Source organism: Parambassis ranga, chromosome 8 (assembly GCF_900634625.1).
Source record: "Parambassis ranga chromosome 8, fParRan2.1, whole genome shotgun sequence".
Classification (NCBI taxonomy): domain Eukaryota; kingdom Metazoa; phylum Chordata; class Actinopteri; family Ambassidae; genus Parambassis; species Parambassis ranga.
In genome coordinates this window covers 15327547-15350216 of record NC_041029.1, presented here as the reverse complement: position 1 = coordinate 15350216, position 22670 = coordinate 15327547, and the positions used below count along the sequence as shown (strand labels likewise).

Below are 22670 nucleotides of genomic sequence, written 5' to 3'. Positions count from 1 at the left end.
TAGTAAAAGGTAAATGAAGCTCAGTGTCATAACATAACAGCCAATCACAGGACAAGGTCAGAAAATAGCTGCTTACACATGAATTGTTCTTTCAGCAAACAGGACGAGAGGTCTCTGAGGCACAGGTAAGTAAAAGCTTTCACATTACACAGTAATTGTGCAGAATATAACAAACAGCCGAACCAGGAATCTGTGAGGTAGCTGCATGTACATGTACACATTAAAAACAGAGAAAAAATAACAGAAGGAGGACGTGGAGCTAGAGGTGGAACAGAGGCAGGAAAGACAAGAAAGAGCATGGAGGATGGGTCCTGGAATCTGGGTCTGGATGGAGGAGGCTGAGGCTGAGGCTGCGGCTGAGGCTTCTTCCCTCCTCTTCTCTGCCAGCCACTCCACAGACCTCCCTTCAGCCTTCACACAGAACCACCTGTATGTTTTGTAGAAAGTGTGCCTATACTCTTTTGTTTTCCGCTGCCCACAGTGCCGACAGTCAAATTGCAAGAACTTCCAGTAAGGTGCTAGAAATCGCCCTGCCTCCCGTGCACGCTGCACCCTCTCCTCATGCACGCTTCTCCTCCAAGCTGTGGTACGACAAACACAAACTGTTTGTGGACGGTCCAGCTGTGGCGGTGGAAGGAGCAGGAGGAGGAAGGGGAGCTGTGGAAGTGAAGCTGATACGATAGATGCCACCCATAGTGCTGCACACAGGGTGGTATGACATAAACAATATGCACCATGCAGAAGTATTTGTTGAGTGGATTGAAGGGCTGAATGGTAAGTATGGGTTGTACATGGCCGGTATGTGATATGGCTTGTCGCAGTGGGAAAGCTTGTTCCACAGGCTGATGATCTCTGCAGCCTGCTGATGCGTGACAAACGCATGGTGACGCAGTTCCACCAGAGCCATGGCCAGATCGGCAACCTGACGGCAGCCACCGTGACCATCTGGCCCAACAGCATCCTGCAAACACATGCAAAGCACAGACATGACTGACGAATCCTTACAGTGTGTTCACACACAGCTGACCCTCAGAGAGAATGAGGAAAACAGGCCTTTGTAGTGCTCACAGTCTTATCCTCCTCCTCAGCCTGCTCCACCTCCATCCCAGGGCTGTCATCTTGGGATGGAGGACTCAGGGAGCTCTGTGCCTTGAAGAAGCGCACTGTGATGAGACAGGCGTGAAATCTCATCTGGAACCAGATTGTCCTCATGCCCCTCTTCCTTCCTTCTGCCTCTCCCTCGGCCACTTTCACATCCTGAGTACCAGGATCCCAGTCAAGCTCCTGCTCCAGCACATGATATTACCTTTGACAACATCTAAACAGATGAAAAAGCTGACATAACAACAATAAAGATCTCTACTTAGTCCTCAAGCATACCTCTTTACCAGCCTGCTGCTGGGCATCTGAATCTGGATTTGTGGTTTCATCTGAATCAGGCAGAGAAAGACTGGAAGCCGCCGGCGGGCCGTCTCTGACAACTGACGAAGTAGAAACTGAAGTTATTTAAGTGTAGTAAGAAACATTATTGTGATAAAGTTGGTCGGTAAAACCACCACAACAACAGCAACAACAGCAAAATGAAGAATGAGTCTTTGTAATAGGCGTCATCAACATCATCTGCAGCGGTGTCAGGAATAGCATCAGCAGAATCCATGAGCACAGAATTACAAATTAACTAATTATTCATTTGTGAATCGAATATTTGAACCTTGACATCTGTATTTAGCTACTCACCTTGTGGTGGGGGTCCCAAATGACTCCTCTTTTTCACGACTTTCCTTTCTGGTGATTCCATCATTGAAACCTGAAATGTCTGACACACACACACACACAAGCACCTTTGAAGCACCTTAAAAACTCCACTGCTCCCTCCCTCCCTCCCTCCCACGGAGCCTTAAAGGTGTGAAAGGGGGGCCCTTTTTAAATCCATCTCCTGTGCAGTCGTTTAGTGTCGTCACCTCTATCAACTGTGTTTTCTTGAGACAATGAGGTGTTTAGGGACCCTGTGGAGCAGCGGATCAGTTGTCTCTTTTTTAACACTCATGCTTGGCTTTGATCTTCCTGCCAGACAAACCCAAATACACAGAAGGAAGAATTTGAGAAGATAGTAACTGCTCGAAAAGAATGTTTTAATAACAGTAAAAAGAAATGTGCAAACTAAGAAAGCAAGCTGAAAGTACTGGAATGAGCAATATAATAAATAAAGAATACTACAAATAGTCCTACACAGTCTGTCAAACAGTAAAAATAAAAGTGTAAAATACGAAATCAAGCTGAAACCGGCATGATCTAAATTATAAATAGTACAAAAATCTGTCAAACAGTAAAAAAATCAAATTTGCAAAATCAGAAAAAGACGTGTGCATAACAGTTAAGAGCAGTTAAGTGTTAAAATCAAATTGCAGGACATTGCAAACTAAAAACTAAAAAGTGTAAACACAAAACAGCCTGCGTAATATTTGCACTTCCAAAAATGACACAACAAGCGATATCAAACTATATACAGCATTTACAGTAGAAGATTGCACACTGAAAACATCCAGGAGGAGGAGGTGGAGGAGGAGGTGGAAGAGAGGCTGGAGAGGCAGCAGTGGCAGCGGAGGAGGCAGGGGGAGCCGTCACAGTGAACGGGGGAAAAGCTGTGGTGCACGAGCTGGAGCAGGAGCGCTTGGACCACTGGCAGCCATGAAAGACAAGCATCTGTAGACACTCTCCCCGGCCTGCTGCCCAGCACTCGTCCCCTCCTCCTCTGCCCGCTACACGTCCAGGGAGGTGTCCTCTTCAGACGCAGCCGCACGGCCCTGCAGGAGCTCAATGTGGTGAGAGAGGGCCAACTCCTCTTCGGGCACCAGGTTCTCCTCATGCTCCACCTCCTCGAAGCACCTGGCGGCCTCTTCCTCAGCAGTCGCATTGGGCGCGTCAGGGTCCAGCTCCTGCTGCAGGACAGTCCTGGTCTGGGAGTACAGGTACTCCACACCTATTAGCTCCCCTGCACACGTTTGGAGACACACGTGATCTGACTGATGATACTGAACTCAGAGGCAAAGCACATCTCACAATCAGGGCTCAGATTACATACCTGTGTACGGTCTGAGCCGACTGTAAGCCATGACCGGCACCGTTCCCATGTACTTCTGGGCCAGCCGCTCAAAGCGCTGCAGCCTCTCTGCACTGTAGCAGCGCAGCGCCATCTCTCGTCCTCCTGCGGTGGCTGCCCTGGCGCGGTCTTCATTCCACCGCATCAGCCCCTCCAGCAGGTACACCTGGAAGTGTATATCACTCGCAGAGGTCCCTGGCAAACAGAGGAGAGAAACACTGTCAGTCAGAACGCTAGGTCACTAATGCCACTGATGGAGACTGGAAAGAGGCTTACCTGGAATGAAGCGGGCGAGGTGCAGGTGGAATGACTCCAGTGATGTAGAGCCCCTGCTGCACCGAAAGACAGGGAGACGCACGCCGCCTCTGGTGATCTCCCCCGTCTTGGTGTACAGCTGCACACCTGGCGGGTCCTGGATGCAGCTGATGTGGCGGCGCTGCGTGGTCCAGATGTCCTCCATCCGCTCACGATCCAGCAGGGGGACGCCGAGCGAGTCCACAGAGTCCCACATGCTGTCCAGCAGCTCCTGGATCAGCCTCTCCACCTCAGCCGTACCCCTCGTCCGCCGGCGGCAGTGGCGGGCAAGCTCCTTGGCTGTGGGTTCGGCGCTGCCATACGTCCTCCCCGCCTCGGCCTGCTTAGCCCTGGTGAGGGCCGCCACGTCGCCTGCGTCCCACTCAAAGATGGCGAAGGACAGCCTGCCCATGAAGAGGCCGTATAGCAGGTGGCTCTCTTTGGTTACGCCCCTGGCGAGGCGCTGCATCAGGTGCCAGACGTCCAGGCGGATGACGAGGTCCCTCCACTCATGGAACATCTGCGCTGTCTTGCAGCTCCCCGCTGTGCTGCAGCAGTCATTGGCCACATAGAGCACCTTCGGGGGCTCCTCCTCGGCTTCACGGTACCGCCGCATGAGCCCAGCTGCCATGTTGATGAGGCCGTCGCCCTCTATGCAAGTGAGCACGGACATGAGGACCTGCCCGTGCTCATTGCCCACATTCGTCACGCAGGCAGCTGTCCCAGCGGCACCACCAGCGAGCTTCTTGGTGAGCTGCGCAGCACAGAAACGTGTCACGAGGTGTCCACACTACACTAATGATAACACTGACAGGAAAGTGACGACGCTGCTCACCTTTTTGGTAGAACTCATCTTTAGAATGGACCCAAAGACGGATGTGATCCTGGCCTTGCTCTCTGGCGCCCTCAGCAAGGCCTCCCTCACATACACTCCCAGCAGCCAGTAAATGCTGGGCACCGGGAACATCTCTGGGACCAAGACCTGCGGGTCCACCTGCAGCTTCTCCAGCACATACAAGTACAGGCTGGAGCGATCCATCCACCGCATGGTGTGCTGCTCCAGCAGGTAGGTGCGGAGCCGAGAGGGGCTGTTGCCGAGGCTGCGGTCCCTCAGCAGACCCAGCACCACCTTGTCACATGCCATCCTGGGGGAAAGAAGCACAACTCCCGTGTCATCGGTCAGGCGAAAATGGACAAAATGCACTCTGAGTAAGTCAGCAAACACTTTAAAACACCACCAACAGTTAATGCTGCACACACAAATATTCTGATTTTGAAATGTCATACTTGTAGGACAGCACAGCTGGAAACTCCTCCCGGTGAGCGACGTCCAGCTGATCCAGGACGGCCTGCGCCCAGCCCGGCACCTTCTTCTTGCAGACGCGGCACTCCAGGTACTCCGTCGCCATGAAGTACCACCCGTCCAACTGCAAGACCCTCCGGACGGTCTTGTACAGCCCGGCGCCCGTCAGCCTCCCTTTGCACTCACACTGCAAAGGGTACTCCCAGATCCTGTAGGGCAACCACAGGAAGAACGGGCGCTGGAAGAACGGGTGGGCATTGGCAGGTGGCTCCGCATACAGCGGCCGGGGGCCAGGCGGGAACCACCACATCTTGCCGATTGTCCTCAGCTCGATCTTTCCCCTGGCCGACCGGTGAAACAGTGATTGGCCGACCCAGTCCTGCTGCTCCTCGGGCAGCGTGGCCCTCCACCCACTAGGTAGAAGCTAAAACGATATCATTTCATTAATAAAACATCCAAGCACAAGCTAAAAACTGACACAACAACTATAAAAACTCACTGCAGTCACTAAGCATACCTCTCTGCCAGTCCACTGCTGCTGGGCAGCTGGATCCACAGCTGGGCCTGGAACAAGGCAGGGAGGCTGGCTGGAGGAAGCTGCTGGCTGGGCGTCTGAGGAAACGTAAAGTATATATAGAAATGTCATTACTTTCTTCCTCAGTTCAGTCATGCTGCAACTCGTGAATAAACATCTGCTGAATAGCTTTCATAATTTTCATAACGTCTACTCACCGCTGGACTCCTCCTCCATAGCAGCAACAACCAGCTCATCATCAGAGAGGCCCGGCTCCGAAGACGCAGCACCTGCTTAGACACAATTTTAGTCTATTATATTCTCAGGACTGTGCACTGACTTCTATATTTATATTTTAATATCTTTTATACATCTCTTTTTATATTATATTCTATCCTAATTTATTCTAGCTTGTTACTTAACTTATATAGATCTGTCTGAGCAGCAGGCATGGGGGGGGGGGGGGGGAGGTTGCTTACCTGGACGTGGGAGCACGTGGATTGGCTGAGACTTGGGGGGCCTTTCCCTCCTCTCAGCATCTCTCGCCATTATGTATTGGTGCAGGGAGTGCAGCCTGGTCCCGGTCACCGGCTGCATCTTCCTCAACCAACTCACATAGCTGCACAATAACAAATGTGTTACTTATATCCGTCTTCCACATGTGCGCACACACAGACAGACAAGCACGCAGGGCAACACTTACCCTTGGCATTCCCTGCTCCTGGATCTGTACAAGGCCTTGTAGGTGAGGTGTGCATGCTCCCCAAACCCTACAAGGGTGCCGTCAACGGTCCTCGCGCTTGCCTCGCTCACCCTACGCCTGTTATTAATGGCATCCGCCATCGCCGGGAAAGCCATGGCATAGGTGGCGAGGCAGTCCTTGTGTTCCAGCAGATGCGAACGTAAGTTCGGGTCACTGTCCCTCTCATCCTGGCGCTGAGCCACAACGCTGGCTGCAAAGCCCACATCGTGGCTGAGCAGCCAGCGGAAGGTCTTCCCTCTGTACTGGCCAAACTGGAGCTCCGTTTCAGCCAGTACCTGCAGGTCAGAGCTTGGGTCGCCCCGCTTCCCAATCACCCTGCTGACCGCCTCTGCTCGAGCAGCAGCGGCCGGCTTCACGTTGGACACCGGTGGAGGCTGCTGCCTGTGGCGCTTCGCCACCTCTTGTGCTTCGGGTGAGGGCCTGAGGGTCAGCTGTCTGGACGAGGGCTCAAATCTAAAAACAGGGAAATGATCCTGAAAACGAAAAAATAATATATCGAATAGCTAGACTTTGACATAAATTAAAATCACACATAACACAAGCTGCGCATGCGTAATGTCTATAAATTGGTTATAAAAACACAGACCATTTAAATGAAATTATAAGGAACAGGATTCGAGGACCATCGCACACTGTATAATAATAAAAAATAAGTACATTAGGCTAACTTTCGGAGAATAACTTACTACAACAATGTAATAACTCAGGAACATCCTCTCACCATTTCACCGAGCGCTCTCTCTCAAAATATCCGATGTACTGCGGTCAATCGCTCTCTGGGAGTTTCCAGTCGCTTTCTCGAAAATTAGCAAAAACTGCGGTTCGCATTTAAATGAACGCACTGCGTTTGCATACGACGTACAACGGACCAATCAGGCCTCTCCGCAAAGGTAGAACTGACCAACCAGCACCTTGGATGGCGGACCCCTCCCCGAAAATGTGGAAGATGCCGAGGAAGAAGCCGGAAAAAAACCCAATCAGCAACCGGGGGCGGGGCTTAAGGAAGAACACGCCCCCTGCGACTCATCGCAACCCAGGCGGCCTGTTATCTGACATGTACTATAGCCAAAAAACAAAGATTTGACCGAGCCATCTGGTTTGAAGCAGGTATACATTTTGGTATCATTATTATTAAAACGCCAAACAGCTTTTAAGTTAAACACACTAAAAAAAATCTTGTAGCGCAGGATTGTTAAAGTGTCTTAGAATCAGAAGTGTGCTAATGGGGAGATGCAACGTGGATGTACTGGAGCCTGGAGGTCTCGGGCAGCCCATGGAAAGACTTTTGTGAGTTCTTTCAGACACCACAAGGACTTGTGCCATGGCATGAGGACACTATCGAGAGAGGGTGCCTACAATAAAATAACCAATGATGTGATGTAACAATGCTTCATTAAAACTTACAATAACAAACATTTACTCACATTGGACTCTTTGATCTCGGCTGCATTCGCCTCTTCTTCTTCTGTTTTCCTGTGACTAACAAAAAGCGTCAAATGGTTCATTTAGAGCTTAGACATAACAGCCCAGCTGATCCGCCATTTCTTTGGTCCGGCCCAGGGATCGAACCTACGACCTTGTGGTCTGCGACCCGTTGTTGTGACTCAGGCACTTCGCACATGGCTAATTTACATAAACATGGCAGTCTCTCTTAAAGGACCAGGGCGACGTTTAATCAAGCAATGCTTATTTACAGAAAATGAACTTTACACACTGAAAACTGTGGTAATAAATAACAATAAGAACTATAAGAAATGCTGTACAATAAAACACAAAATAAATGCTATAAAAAATGCTGTAAAACCACCAAAAATAAATGCCACCACCACAACCTCAAAAACAACAAGAGCACAATGAAGAGTGAGTCATTCTCCTACATGTCCTGGTCCTGTTTTTCAGCCAGCCACTTGTCTGCTTGCCTGCCAGCAAAGAGGGCACAGAAGTGCTCCCCTTTGTACTGGCTGTGTCCCAGTGCACTTTTTTTCATGTGGCCACACTTCTTGCACATGTGCTGCTTGTGTGGCCTTTCCGGGCGACCCGCTTCCTGTCCCTTCTTTCTGTTCCACTGCGTGCTACGAGGAACTGTGGGTGACTCACTCACTTGCTCCGTGTAACTTACCCACTGCTTCGCTGCCTGCATGGGGGTCATGCTTGGGAAGTATCCCTCATAATAACAGAAGAATGAGCCTTTGTAATAGGCATGACCAGTGTGTAGCTTCCTGGCATAGCCACAGATGAAGCAAGTGCTTCTGCACTCCTCTTCATCATCAACAGGAAAACAGGGAAACATTGGTCCAGTTAGATTGTCTGTCACTCAGTGGAATGTCAATCAACAGATGAACTATAAACATGTAGCAGATCTCACATACCTTGTGTTGCAGGGGCCTCATTTGTAGTGGTGGCAGCAGCATCATTAGAAGCAGCATGATCATAATAGTCACCGGCAGCATCATAATAATCATCAGCAGCTTCATCGTCACCATCAACAGCAGCAACAGTAGTAGCAGCATGATAATAATCGTCACCAGCAGCATCAGCATCACCATCAGCAGCTTCATCATCATCAGCAGCAGCAGGAGCAGGAGCAGGAGACTCTACATGAGCACAGAAATTAAATTAATTTACGAATTAGTCATTTGTAAATGAATTTTTAAACCTTCTAATTGCTACTCACCTTGTGCTGGGGGCCCCAAATGCCTCCGCTTTTTAATGGTTTGCCTGGCGGGTTCATCCATCACTGTAACCTGGAAAGTGAAAACCTGTCAGACCACATCAACCTTTGAACCTAACAAAAAAAAACTCCACATTTTTCCTGCTCCCTCCCTCCCTCCCACCCACTTCCCCTCCCTTTGTGGTGATAAAGGAGCCGTAAAGGTGTGAAACGCCGATTTTAAACAGGGGGGGGGGGGGCATTAATCCATCTCCTGTGCAGTCGTTTGGTGTCATCACCTTCTCTATCAACTGTGTTTTCTTGAAACAATGAGGTGTTTAGGGTCCCTGTGGAGCTTTTAGTGTTTGTTTTTTTAGCTCTCCATCAGTTGTCTCTTCTTGCACTTGTCCATGATTTTGATCTTACCGACAGACAAACCCAAATACACAGAAGGAAGACATGTAATTGCTCAGAATATTTTAAGAAAAATAAAGCAGAATATCAAAATGTGCAAAAAAAGTAAGATGAGAGTAACAGCAGTTTCTCTGCCCCTGTAAATGCTGCCATATCCAAGCTCTGATTTGTGTATTTGTTGAGTTTCTGATTTTTTTTAATCACTGTAATAAATGATTGTTTCCACAGGAAGAGAAATTAAAAACGAAACTAAAAATATCTATTTGTTTATTTCTAACTAGCTTGAGAGACTTGAGAGGAAATGATTTGATTTCTGTTATTAGAAAAAAAAAGGAAAACAACATTGGAATTTTAATTTGCAAATTAAAATTAAAGGAGAGGAGAAAAGATTTAAAATCAGAGATTTATTGACATATTTTTGTCTTTAACCTCCAATGTAGAGCTGTATGGATATAATTTAGGCTCCACCTTTTGTTGTTGATGTTTACTCCTACATTTCTTTAACTCTGCAGGGTCAGAGGTCAGAATGAGGGGATGATTTAAGTTGGCTGCCTAAGTTCTTCTGAACCACAAAAAACTATCACATTTAAATCTATGATCGGGATCAATGACCTCTAATAAACCTGCTGTGAAATAATAAACCTGAGTAAAACAGCGTCTTCAGGCTCCATAACACAGCGTTAGTGGAGCTCTACTGCCCCCTAGTGGTGACTTGGCTGCACAGAAACCAACAGTGTCCTGCAAAAACATGCAGAGATCTACAGCACCTCTAACAAAGTTTCTGATTTGTAGGCTGCACGTACTAAAGTCATAAATCCTCCTACGGCTCTAAAATTCTGTTATTGATTAGTCGGACTGGGGGATTTCTCACCTACATCTGTTTCTCTGTGTTTGTGCCACTGGGCTGCACTGATATGGTCTTTAAACATAGGAAAATGGCAGCAGGAGCTCTATTATTTCACCGTCACACAGATGTGTGTCTTCAGAATGAACTGTCAGCTTTTTAAACACGGGTTAAAGTCGCGGCAGCGCGCAGACTTACCTGTACGCGGGTCTCCGTGGTTCCACCGGACCCTGCGCTTTGCTTCATCCCTGCAGGAGAGGCAGACAACAGACATCAAGGCGGAAATACGTCTAATAACATGAAGAAAACAGTCCTGATGCACGTCAATGATTTTAAAGTAAATGTTGCACTAGCATCTATGCTAAGCTAAGAGTAACCCAAGCTAGTTCTCCCGATAACCCTGCTCTCCAACAGCCACTTACCGTGAGCGTCCGCCATCTTTGTGTTTACAAACTATTTTACTAAATTCCTGCTCGTCTAAAAACTGAAAAAAGGTTAAAATTATAGAACAAAAGTGAAGCCGATCTCTCTTCGCTGTTCTTCTTCTGATGAGATCAGAGTGGACACTGTCGTCCACTACGATCCCACCTAGTGGTACAAAGTGGTATTACATGGATACGCTTTTGAGTATTTTGACTAAAAATAATCTTAGACGTTTGACCTTTGACGTCACAGAAGAAAAAAAAATCCCATGATGCATTTTCATGTGTGTGTGTCGCCCTGAATAAATGTCGAGTGTTTCTAAAGAATGTGTTTTATTGATAGCAAAAATGTGTATAATTTACATAAGACTCTACAGTACATTAAATATGAAAATGTTTTCAAAAAGGCAGGTAGATAAGTCGTTTTTATCACAATACACAAGGTCAATAATAAACAGAATAATTATTGGCTCATCAATGCAAACATTGGTCATGGTGCTGCTGGTGGCACATGAAGGACATGCCGGAAATGTGGAGGGGAAGCTTGAGAGTCCTCAGCTGATGTGGCTTGTGGGACGACGTTCATTCAGCAGCATCCTCAAAGAAGGCTGAGCCTGAATTTGCCTGTAATCACACAGAACTCTCTTTCCAATTCTGCCTGCCAGGAATCTGGATTCTTGGTTTTAATCCCAAATTTTATATTCACAAAAATGTTTCCAGGTACAAAAATAACAATAATTACAGCACATGATAAGCTCCCACGTCCTAAAAAACTTTTTTTTCCACAAAGTAAACATGACTGAACAGCTATACAACAGAAAACAGAGGACAGTAGCTCTTCTCAGGCAGAAAGCTGAAACAATAAGAACGTTTTATCTACAACAACACCTGATAAAAAAAAAAAAAAAAGACATGCCGCTCAACAAATATTCCAGTTTTTAGACCAAACGTGCACTCACACGCGCTCACAAAAGGCTAAAATAAAAAGTGCGGTTGTATATATGTACGTCACGTGTGGCCCAGTGTAATGGCTACTCTACGCTGACTGAAACCTGCTGCACACAGCTGGAACTGTACACCATCCATCTCCCACACTGATACTGCGATGTAGACACACCTGCAAAAAAAACACACACAAATAAATATAAAACCAATCCATAATTCTCCAAAGAGCGTGGACCGTCAGTGCACACCTGTCGCCGTGTCTGCCAGAGCGTCGGTGTGAGCAGCCGCCTCTCAGTGGTCCAGGCTGTTCCCCAGCTTCTGGCCCTCCTGCAGAGCAGCCATGGCCAGCCTCAAGTGCTCCTTCAGGCTCTGAATCTCTCGCTCGTTCCGGCCCTTCATCCCGCTCAGCTCCTCCCGGACCTCCGTGTATCGATCGCAGGCCAGCTGTTTTTCCTGCAGCAACAAAAAAAAAAAGAAAACAGAGAATCTGTTTGAGATGATTTGTTAAGAGAATTCCAGGAAAGACAGAACCATTAACATAACACACATATGAAGGAAACACACACACACACACACAGGAGGTGTACCATGTTCAGAAACTGTAGCTCGTTCCGTAGACAGCTGATCTCTTTATGCAAGTACTCAATCTCATTTTCTTTCATCCTGAGAAGAACCTGAGAGGAAAAACAATGAAGTTATAGTCTGTGCAGAAACTCTGACTGTAATTACAGCTTCCTCTGTGGGTGACACATCAGTATCATTTGTTTGAACAGTAAAAACACGACAAAATCTACAAACACTTGTGCACACACCGATACAAGCACCGTGTCATTCCGTCAACACGGTGCCAGTTTACAACAACAACACTGGCTCTGGTCCCGTGGTTTAACAGGTCACAGAGGGATCGGTCACCAGAAATGTGAAAATGAAAAAAAAAGCATTTTCTCCACCTGCTTTAACTTGTCTAGAATATGTGTACAAACATCCTGACACATATTTTTGTACAATGAACACAGATAACACAGTCTGTTATTCTGAGGAACAGAAACAATGTTGCCCTTTGTACTATGTTTGAACTGCATGTTTACACAAATCAAAATATGCTTTCAAAGAAATCGATCTGGCTTTATTTTATACTTATGAGCCTGTATTAAACTCTCTCCCTGCTGTGCCACACTTTCTCCCCCTCCCCCCCCCCCCCCAAGGAACTCTGTGCACCAGCCACTTTACCCCATGAACTCTCTTGCACCTTAGTCGGCTCATACCAGTCACATATAAGCTGCTAATAAGTCCTTAATTACACAATTCCCCTGCACTGTTTACATCTGTGTCTTGCACTATTAAGATTTTTGCACTCACACTGCATTGTGCCTTCATTTTTGTGCCTTGTATTTTTGTGTGTGCCTCATCGTAGGTACATTTTTTACACTTTACAGTTATATGTTTATTCTTAAGTTGTTATTTATATGTTGTGGAGATGAGAGTAACGCAATTTCGATTCTCTGTATGTCCAGCACATATAAAGCTGACTTTGACTATAGAGCTGGCAAATTCTCACTCACTGTTTCACATAAACAAACCTGTTCTACATCCACACTAGTAAACTTTTCTTTTAAATCTGTTTTCAGTTTCAGAAATAATCCCCTCCCTGCACACGTGACCAATATAATGTTTAACTTATTTAGGTTTAAATAGCTACAAGGGATCAGAGAGGGACACCTCATGACTGACCAGACCAAATTAAGGAAATGAATGTGGGTGTCTGTGTCACTGCCTGTTCAGACCACAGCTCAACCCAGAAGCTTGTTTTAAAAGAAAATGTTGCATAAATGGAGTAAAGGTTTTTGCATTTCAGCGCATTAAATGTGGATGTTACTCATGCAAAGAACATTTCACACCCTCACCCCACACGAAAGCTGTGGATGTTTAGTTTGCTGAACAAACTGGCACCCTCAGTTTGTGTTTGTCAGCCAGCAGTTACCTGCAGTTCACAGGGCGTCCTGTCCTTGTCGTCCTCTGAGCCGTGATCTTTGACGTTTGAGCGCATTCGGACAATCTCCTCCGTCAAACGGGCCTTCAAGTCCTGAAGAGAAAGATGTTTTTTGTCTTAATAGTTTTAAATTTGTTGGCATAGGCTGCTGTTTTCCCCCCCTGTCCGCACACAGACAGCAGCATATCAGTATCAGATACTGTATGCAGCGTCCCACCTGTCCCTGTTCTACTGACGGTCGATCTGGGACCAGAAATGTATAACATTACACCAACCAGTGCACCATAAAGGAGAACAATCTTTCATCGTGTAGATGAGTTCCGTTTCAACCTTCCTGTTGGTTTGAGAACTTCTTTTAATCTCACCTGGTTCTCTTTCTTCAGCTGCTCCATGTCTCTCTCCTTGCGGCTGATCTCCCTCTCTCTCTCAGCGTTACTCTGCTCAGCTCGGTTCAGCTCCAGACACTTCTGAAAGTAGCGTTCAGAGAGTCCGGCCAGCTCTCTCTGCAGGGCCCGAGTGTCTGTCCTGCAGTGAGAGGCAGGTGTTAAGTTTCAAATCCTGCTTGTGAGACCGACAGACGGTGTGACGGGGTGAGTGATACGTCTTTTTTTGCTGCTTTTCTCATGCATACAAAACTGTTGAGTTTTAAAAGTTACTGAATCCCTTCTGAAGCTTGTAAAGTATATAGTCTGAAGAGGCTTTAATAACAGAACATTCTTGGTGTTGTCATGAGTATTTCCTGTTGAGGTTATAAAACATCTCCACTGCATATAACCAATGACCACAAAAATAAGGAAGAGCATGCGAGTTGAAAAACTGCAGAGCCAGCGACTCAGATAAGCTCTAAAATGCGGGTTCCAGTAGCAGCCGCTCAGACAGTGTGTGTCAAAGACCTTGTGAAACTCACAAAAGAAAACTAATCCATGACCGAATTCTTCTACATTCCTCAAGTGCCTAACAGGACTCAGCAGCCGCTGCGGTAATGGCCTCGCTTCAACAAGGAACTCTGCTCTGTTGCGGAGGCTTCAACCTTTTCATTTCACAGAAAAACCCTTTTGTTGCCAACGAGCACAAGAGACCTATTCACATAAATTACCACTGCTGGCCCGTACGGACTGACACAAGAGGGCCAAGCTACAACCGAGAATTTATTTTCATGGCTTGCACAAGATACAGAGTTGCAAGCGGGAGAGTTCAAGTGTTACACAAACTCCTTAATGAGTCAGTTTTTTGGGAGATGTGTATATTTTACATTTTACATACTTACATACTTACATTTACATACTTACTGCTGTTGGGCTTGCAAAGTCTGTGAGTCAAGCATGCCGCTGCTCAGCCTCTTGACTTTCTCCACCTCTCTCTCTAGTTCCTCTTTGTGTTTTGTCTTCAAAGCCTCCATCACTGAAACACAATAATGGTAACTGCCTCATGAGGACCAGCAGAGAACAGCTCAGGGTTACACTTTTTCAGATATGAATCATTGAGCCAAAGACATTTTTGGATGTTTTTCACTCCTTAGATTCACATTTTCTGTCAGTTCTTCTTTTACAAAACATTTTTCCACACAAATGTTACTAATACTGGATAAATGGGAGCAAGTTGGGCTCAGGAAGCACCTTCAACCTAAAACCTTCCTGTTTTACTAAGCATACAGTGAGTGTTCTTGGGCCTCCAGCTAGAGATATTCTATAAATTTGCAGCTACAGCAGTGACGGTCTGGTCGACTGACCTCGTGCCGTGTCCTGGGACTCCTCCAGCAGCAGCCGGTCCTTCTCCGCCTCCAGCTCCTTGATGTGGCGTTCGTGCTGCCTCTGCAGCTCTTCCAGTGCCTGCCGATGAGCACGCTCCATGGCTACCAGGCTGCGGCTGCAGGGTGCCTCAGGGCCGCAGCCACCACGCACACCCCCGAGTCCCTCTCCTCCTCTTCCTCCTCCTCCTCCTCTTCCCCCCTGTTGTAGATTCTCCAGCTGCTGCCTCAGTGACGCCACCTGAGAGAAGACATGGATGAAAGTAAAGCCCACTGGGAGACAACGGCTGAACTCAAAGTCTAATGTGATTCTATTGATTAACTGGAGCTCTGTAATGGGGACTGCAAACACAGTGTCACACCAGGAGGCATCACAACATGCAGACACAAAGCAAACAGGAGCTTCAACAGTATTTTCTGTGTTCCAATCTGAATTTCTCATTTATGGTGAAAATCACTGCTGAAGAGGAAATAAAGTCAGGAAGCAGGAAAGAGAATTAAAAGGTGGAAACACAGTTTTACTTCATCTGGCAGATGAAGGGTTAATTTGCATTTTCTTTCATTTGCAAATTGGAAAATCATCTCCACGCACTACCTCCCTCTGCAGCGCCTCATTGGCTGACTGGCTGGAAGGCGGCGATCCTGCTGACGGTAAGGAGCTCATCTCCTTAAACGGCATTCGTTCAAACTCGGCCCACTTCTTCTCGATTTCATTCTCCATGCGGAGCCTCTGGTTCGAGCCCACGCCACCGCCGCCGCCGCTACCCTTCCTGGACAGCACTGCCTCCCATTGGCTGCTTGTGTTGTGCCTCTCCTCCTGCCACTGGCTGTGCTCCCTCACCTGCCCCTCTGCTGCTTCTCTCTGACTGGCTGGGAGAGTCCCGGTGGAGGCGTGAACAGGCGACAGCTCGACGTAATCAAACCTTCGCTGAGTCGGAGGAGCGGACATCGGAGCTTCTGAGTAAGTGTCGCCATGACGCGATGATGGCCGTCGGGAAGACAGCGGGACCCGATTATGGGAGTTCTCCTTATCGCTGCTGCTGTCAGGTAACCTAGAGAATATTAGGAAAGTGAATCTTACTTTAGCAGCAGAGAATAAAAAGCATCTTAATTTTTCTTGAAAGATTGTGCAAGTATTTACTGTGTGAGGTCTGGAGAGCTGCTGGGCCTGATACACTTCTTTAACACCTCTATCCAGTTCCGCCTGATTCCAGCTGTCATGGCGGACAACGTGAACACAGCCTCCCGTGTCTGACGAACAAAAAAAACAGGTTAGGGAGACACAAACGTGGCAAAACTAAGATGAGATAATAAAGATTCGACTAAAAGTGAGAGACACAGAGAGAAAAGGTGGAGGAGTCACAGACAGAGATGTGACTCGTGATAATGGAATGAAAGGAAAACAGCAGAATTTGAGAACGGGTGTGGTTGAAGACAAAAAAAGGGATTCACTTGTATCTGAAATCCATAGTTCTTCTCCACGTCAAACTCAGACACCTTCACACAGGATTTCAGGTCAATCTCCCCATCCAGGTCATCTTTCTGCAAAGAGAGCACACAGTTTATTTCTCCTCACTTTATTCTTATAAATCATATAATTCAAAGGACAATAATAATCATATGTAAAATATTAAAACCAATATACCTCCTCTGCACTGGAATCTCTGTAGTACTTCAGTCCTGCATCAGTCAGGACGAACCAATGCTTCTTCCACTAAAAAAACACAGATGACATCAGTTACACTGTAAAAAGAGAAAGTGTCTTCAGACTTTACAATGCATCCTCTGTTCCATCTGAAAGTAAATATCTGATTGATCGGGAGGCTTAGGGAGACATCTGAGTCCCCCTTAACTAGAGCCACGACTGTGTGTTTCCATCCACTTTATACTGGAGTTCAAAATGAGCCCAAAGATTCAGATAAAAACATTCATCTGAAGCCTCTTATTGAACTGAGTAGTGTCAGCATGTGATGTGAGAAGCTCGTTCAATCAAGCGCATTATGTAAATAAATGAGACACCTGCTGTGCCCCGAGCCACCAAACTATGACTGCGATAACACGGCTAATCTGCTATCGCCTCATTAGGAAAGGAGGGATGAGGAGCAGGAGGAGGAGTTTTACCTCACCGCTGTCGTCCAGTTTTGACATCCATCCCTTTTTGAAGTTCAAGAGGTCAGGCTGTAAAAACAGAGGAGAGGAGTGTACAAGTTCACTGACTGAGTGGGAACAACGCGACACAACGTGAATGAAAGTCCGCTCGTTTATCACCAGCAGGTCGGGATAGGTTCACAGAGATGAAGGAAACAAAGAACAGGAACAGACAGAAAGGAGTGACTACCTGGACAAAGCAAACATCTCAGGGTGAGGCAAACTCTGGAATAAGCAGCAACCACACCACATTTTATGGTGGAGCAACTGGTTAAATGTGTAAATTATGAATTTGAACACAGATTATGATCCTGTTTTGTTTTTTACAGTATGCTAACAGAGCAGCAGCGCTGTATTTATGTAACGGTGTGTGCTGCTCTGTTGCACTGCTGCAGGCCCTTTTTTCACACGATGACAGGAAGAGGAAAACATGCACTACCGTAGGCAGGTACGTCAAGAAACAGTGATCCCAGATTAAGATTAGGCAGCTTTTTCCAACTTGCATTCCTCCTGACCTTGCTTATCTCACTAACATGTGCATTCCTCACTTAAATCTTTCTGCATTTGTCATATTTTGTCCCACTGGCGGCGTCTTAATTCCATCCCTGTTGTTGTTTCCTACTCTCCGTTTTTGTTAATTCGACCCCTTTTATTAAAACACTACAATATAATTTCTCTCTGCACTGTCATCTCTAAACAACCAACTCTTTTCTATACATATATATATATGTATATATATATATACACACTCGCTTGCTGGTGTCCTCATAAACCACAGTACCACCCAGTTTTTTCCTCTGTTTTTAATCCAGTTCATCTAGGCCACTGATCTTCTCTAATCTCACAAATTTTAAGGTCTACTGGCTGCCAACGGAGCGTGTAAAAGGAATAATGCAGTGAGATGACTTTGGTGCATGACTAAATTTACTAAGTTCCAATCTAAACTTCTTATTATAGTTGACAGATGCGATGGAAAGAGATATAAATATGGTGGGAGCAAAAAAACAAACAAATCTAGTCATAACCACAGCACATACAGGGAATGACACAGTTCAGATTCAGTGCCCTTGCTGGAAAGGGTCAGACACAGACAATAATCCACTCTTACTGTCACTATGAAGGTTCTCTTCATAGTGAACCTAGTTACCTTTCTGCACACACATGTCAATTAATAAGAGTATCACCTCTCTGCATACTCTGCATTAACTGATAAATAAGGTGCTGTGTACCGGGAGGAACAACACACAACATCATGTGGGGCTTACAATTCAACATGTAAGGGACACTGTGATGATGAGTGGAGCCATCTTCATCACCCTCACAACACTAAATGCTTAAGAAGTCAATCATTTCATGCAAAACAGGTTTAAAATTAAATGTTCCTGACTTCTTTAGCAGACAGCAGAGACAGTAGAATGCAGCAACTGGCCAAAAAAAGGAGTATTTGTGTGATAAACTGTGATACGTGCAGGATAATCTGTTCACATTTAGCTGCTCTTTGAAGCCAATGTAACCCTTGATTGTTGTTGCACATTACCCAAACAAATCAATAATATTACACAACATGTAGATTTTAAAACAAAATTATCAGAACAGTATCCATGGAAACAGTCTAATCTGCATAGCAACAGTCTGTTCTTCAGAAATAACAGACCACAGAATGTAATTTATTCCAAATCAGTACGCAAACTGGCAGATTTTTAAGGAAGTGTCAATAAAAAGTGGATTTTAAGGGCATTGTTTCTGTTGGATTTTTTTTTTTACATTTTAAGTTTTCTTGTTGCCAAATAAATATCAATAAGAGAGTTTTAATCCAATATAAAGATTTAATCAATGCCATAGTTTAGAGAAGCTGCACAGTACATTAAAACCTGTCATCATGACTCAGTTCTATCAATATTTACATATGTAAAAACGACTTTTGCCTGTGCAAACAGAGAAGATGTGTCACGGATGAACGTAAAAAGTGACACATACAGTTCAAGCAAGGAGCTAATAACACTTCCTGCTACTGTAAACAACACAAGAGAAACTGCAGCACACTTCGAAAAACTTTTTTTTTTTTAACACCTGCCACTTAAACAGAAACGGATAAAATCTTCATCTTACAGGAAGCACAGCACAAGAACATTACAGTTTTAAGCTAGGCTACACCCCCCATTTGAATCAAACCAAACTAGCTAGCTACATTTAAGCTAGCATACGTTAATAATCAAAGTTAGCTAAACAACAGTTTTAAGGTTAGAGTTCATTTCAGATGTTTGAATTCAGGAAGAAGTGACACAAACAGGAAAATAAGTTGCCATCAAAACTTAAAAAAAAAAAAAAAAGAAGTTACTGCTTACCGTCATGATAACAGGATCCAGAGAAGGTAAAATTGAAGATAAAAGTACTGTTAGCAAACACAAAACATAAGCTAATCCACTAAACTGTACACTTTTCGGCTTGAGGGCTAAACCACCTCACTCTCTCCCCTCGACATGAGACAAAACCCCGCCATTCACCCTCCGCGGTGAGTAAATTAAGCGCACCCCTTCCAGAACTTCGCTCACTGAAGCAGAACCTGCATCCAGCCCAGTAAACACGGACAAACCGGAGTTTAATGTTAAGATCTGAACTTTCTGACAAGTCGCGGAGGAGCTGTTACCGCGGCGGCAGCTCTCGGGTCTGTCTCTGCTGCTGCTGCCCTGTATGCCACTTCCTGGGCGGGTCCGCGAAGATCGTTTGAGAAAACAAGCCGCCCCCAGAGTGCTGGATCTGGATCCATCTGAGCCCACATGAGCACCATTACACCCCTGATTAATGGCATGCATAATAATAATAAATCCCCTCAAACTTCTTCTAAGACCCTGTAACAAAACATCATTGTGTGTGTTTTTTTACAACATTCTCTCCACCTTCTTCTTTGCAAACTTTTACATATATTGACATAAAACTCTTCTAGCTTTGCCAAATAAAGTGACAGCCCTTCCTCCTCCTCCTCCTCTTCCTCCTCCTCCTCCCTCTTTTTCAAAATCCTCTCTTGGTAGCTATTGGTTTCAGTTCAGGAATTTCAACACATGCCCCAGCACACCACAATTGACAAAGCTCAGTCAGTCTTGTGAAATGACTGCAGGGTGTAGTAGGTGAACAGACACACAACCACCACCACCACCACCACCTCCAGCAGCAGCTAAAAAGAGACCTACACCTACTACAGCTCAGGCTGCCGAGGACACGAAGCTTCACTGACAGGATCCAGGAGAACACGGGTGAATGTGTAACAAGGAGATACTGTCTGTTCAAACAGGCTGGAGGTCAATAAACATACTGAGCCGTGTGTGCTCCAGGTTTATTACCTGCATCACACATTTTAATGATCCATATGGGACACACACACACACATTTACTGTAAACAAACTATTTGTCATACCTGCATTTGCTCAGATCTGTGCTGGTTAACTTTCCACCCGCTGCCCTCATCCGCTGTGGGACTCCCAGATCGCTGAAAAAAACAAAAACACACACACACACACCACCTTTCAGTTCTGATGATAATGGATCATGAGCCAGAGCGTCACATCCCAACACTCCAATCATGAGCCTGGTATGTGGCAGATGTGGTTAAATATTAACATATCAGGCAGGTGATACCCACAGGGTAAAGCTGCAGGAGCACAGCAGTGGAATATAATGTGGTGCACACCGGATTCAACGCCCAGTTCCAGCCACTCCTCCACTCTGTGTGCTCAGTTTTTGTAGACCTTCTCACACTAAGGTGTAGTTTTATAAAGGCTAATTCTAAATAAAAGCTTCATTTTATTTCTGTTTATTATCGTTTGCTAAAATCCACACTGTTGATTATTAGTCACCATGGTTAATGGAAGTAACAGATCAGACCATGGAGTTTGTTACTCAAGAGTTTAGTAGCTTGCCTACAGGTCCCATGATACCCTGGTAAAAAGCAGGGCCTATCCCCTTATGATGTCATAAGGGGTTCCTTGTTCAGACACCATGTCTTACCATAGAGATCAGAAAGTGGAATTGGTATAAAATGTCCTCTGTTTATGGCTGCAAAGCCGACCAACCTGTAATGAGGTGGAGGAATGAGCTCGAGACAGATACCCACTGCCACCATAGTGCCACTCTCTCTCTGTGTCCCCTGTGTCTTCCCACTCTCTGGAGGGAAACTTGCTCAAGGAGTGGCTGAAACAGGAAACAGGATGACTAAAAATCAACACAGGCATCGACACTTTGTCCATTCTTTGTTATGTAAAGTGTCTCAGACCTGGCTGGTTTGAAGAGCTCCTGTCTCCTAGGAGGCTGCTGCTTCTGCGGCCGCCCCGTGTCCTCCCTCGGATGGATCATTTTTACCTTCGGCACATCAGCTAACATGGCGTACTCCTCCCTGTTCCGTCCTGCGGATCCCACCGACAGCTGGCCTGACTCTGAGGACTCCATGGAGCTCTGTGAAGATGTGTGCCTCCGCATATGTGTCTGAGGTGATGGAGAAGGACTCCGTGCACTGTAAGAAGATGTCCTCTTGTCGTTAGGAGAGGGATGGCAATCCTCGCGGTTGTATCTGCCAGCTCCAGATCGGATGCTGCCAGGACCCTTGGGAGTCTCTGCCCTGACAAAACCTGTTCTGCTGCCATTTGTGGTTGTCCTAGAGGGTGAAGCAGCACGGGACAATGAAGAGCTGCGGAGGGAAGGAGTGGATTCCCGCCACGAGCGCGATGAGCGGCTGGAGTCAGGTTTTGTGTCGTTGTGACCAGAGACCCCATTAGAGGCACATCTAAGGACAGAATAACCAGGCGGTTCAATGTTGCCTTTTCTAGATGGGGAGGAGTTACGTATGTTTTGGCTGCTGTATAAAGAGGTGGTACTTTCTGATTTCCGTAGCAAGCGTTGATCCGGTGCATCAAAGCTTTTCTTTAAAGTTGATGAACTGTAGCTGTCGTGTCCTCTGACAGAGCTGTTAAAATCCGACTTGTGCAGCAGAGACTGAGAACGAGATTCATAACCATTCCTTGAAGGGGAGGAGTTACGACTTTGATGGTGACTACGTCCACGCAATGACCCACTGGTCTCTGTTTTCTTAAGCTGATACTGATTCTGGGTTTCATAGCTTCTCCTTCCAGGGGATGAAGAGCGGCTGTCCTGACCACGAAGGCTACCACCTTTACTTGATCCTGTCTTGCGAAGAATGGACTGGCTCGGTGTGTCAAAACCTCGTTTTGATGGAGAAGTGGTAGAAGTGACTTCTTGTTCCTGATCATTCAGTCCATTTCTAGCCGATGAGTTACGCAGCAGAGCCTGACTTTCGATATCATACCCTTCTCTTATGGGGGAGCCACACCGTCCATGGTGACTACGTCCATTTAGAGACAAGACAGACTCAGATTTGCGAAGGATGGACTGGCTAGATGAACTGTAATGTCTCCTTGGTGGCGAGGAACTGTGACTATTGGAAGGTTGTCTAGATGGAGAAGATGTACGACTGGTGTACCCATGTGATAAACTAGCAGTGGTGGTGTCAGTTCTGTGCATTTGGCCT

General features: G+C 46.1%; 1 protein-coding gene across 2 annotated transcripts; it reads right to left on the bottom strand.

Annotated features, from left to right (window-relative positions):
* Positions 1–10620: 10620 nt before the first annotated feature.
* triobpb (TRIO and F-actin binding protein b) lies at positions 10621–20671 on the bottom strand. Of its 2 annotated transcripts, none has more exons than XM_028412745.1 (13): positions 20547–20671; positions 17108–17164; positions 16632–16700; positions 16439–16528; positions 16128–16237; positions 15582–16038; positions 14969–15227; positions 14529–14640; positions 13605–13764; positions 13231–13332; positions 11837–11923; positions 11498–11702; positions 10621–11421 (listed from the first exon to the last, which is right to left on the bottom strand). In XM_028412745.1, exons 1-12 carry the CDS (start codon positions 20550–20552, stop codon positions 11541–11543), a joined length of 1671 nt encoding a protein of 556 aa, XP_028268546.1. In that variant the 5' UTR covers positions 20553–20671; the 3' UTR covers positions 10621–11421; positions 11498–11540. The 2 variants fall into 2 exon arrangements, with proteins under 2 accessions (XP_028268546.1, XP_028268545.1); XM_028412744.1 differs by lacking the exon at positions 20547–20671 and adding an exon at positions 19480–19994.
* Between the last annotated feature and the right edge of the window lie 1999 nt (positions 20672–22670).

Coding starts and splice junctions, on each gene's coding strand:
- triobpb (XM_028412745.1), bottom strand. Junction 14,641..14,968: donor GTCCCAGGACACGGCACGAG/GTCAGTCGACCA, acceptor ATTGTGTTTCAG/TGATGGAGGCTTTGAAGACA. Junction 13,765..14,528: donor ACTTTGCAAGCCCAACAGCA/GTAAGTATGTAA, acceptor CTCTCACTGCAG/GACAGACACTCGGGCCCTGC.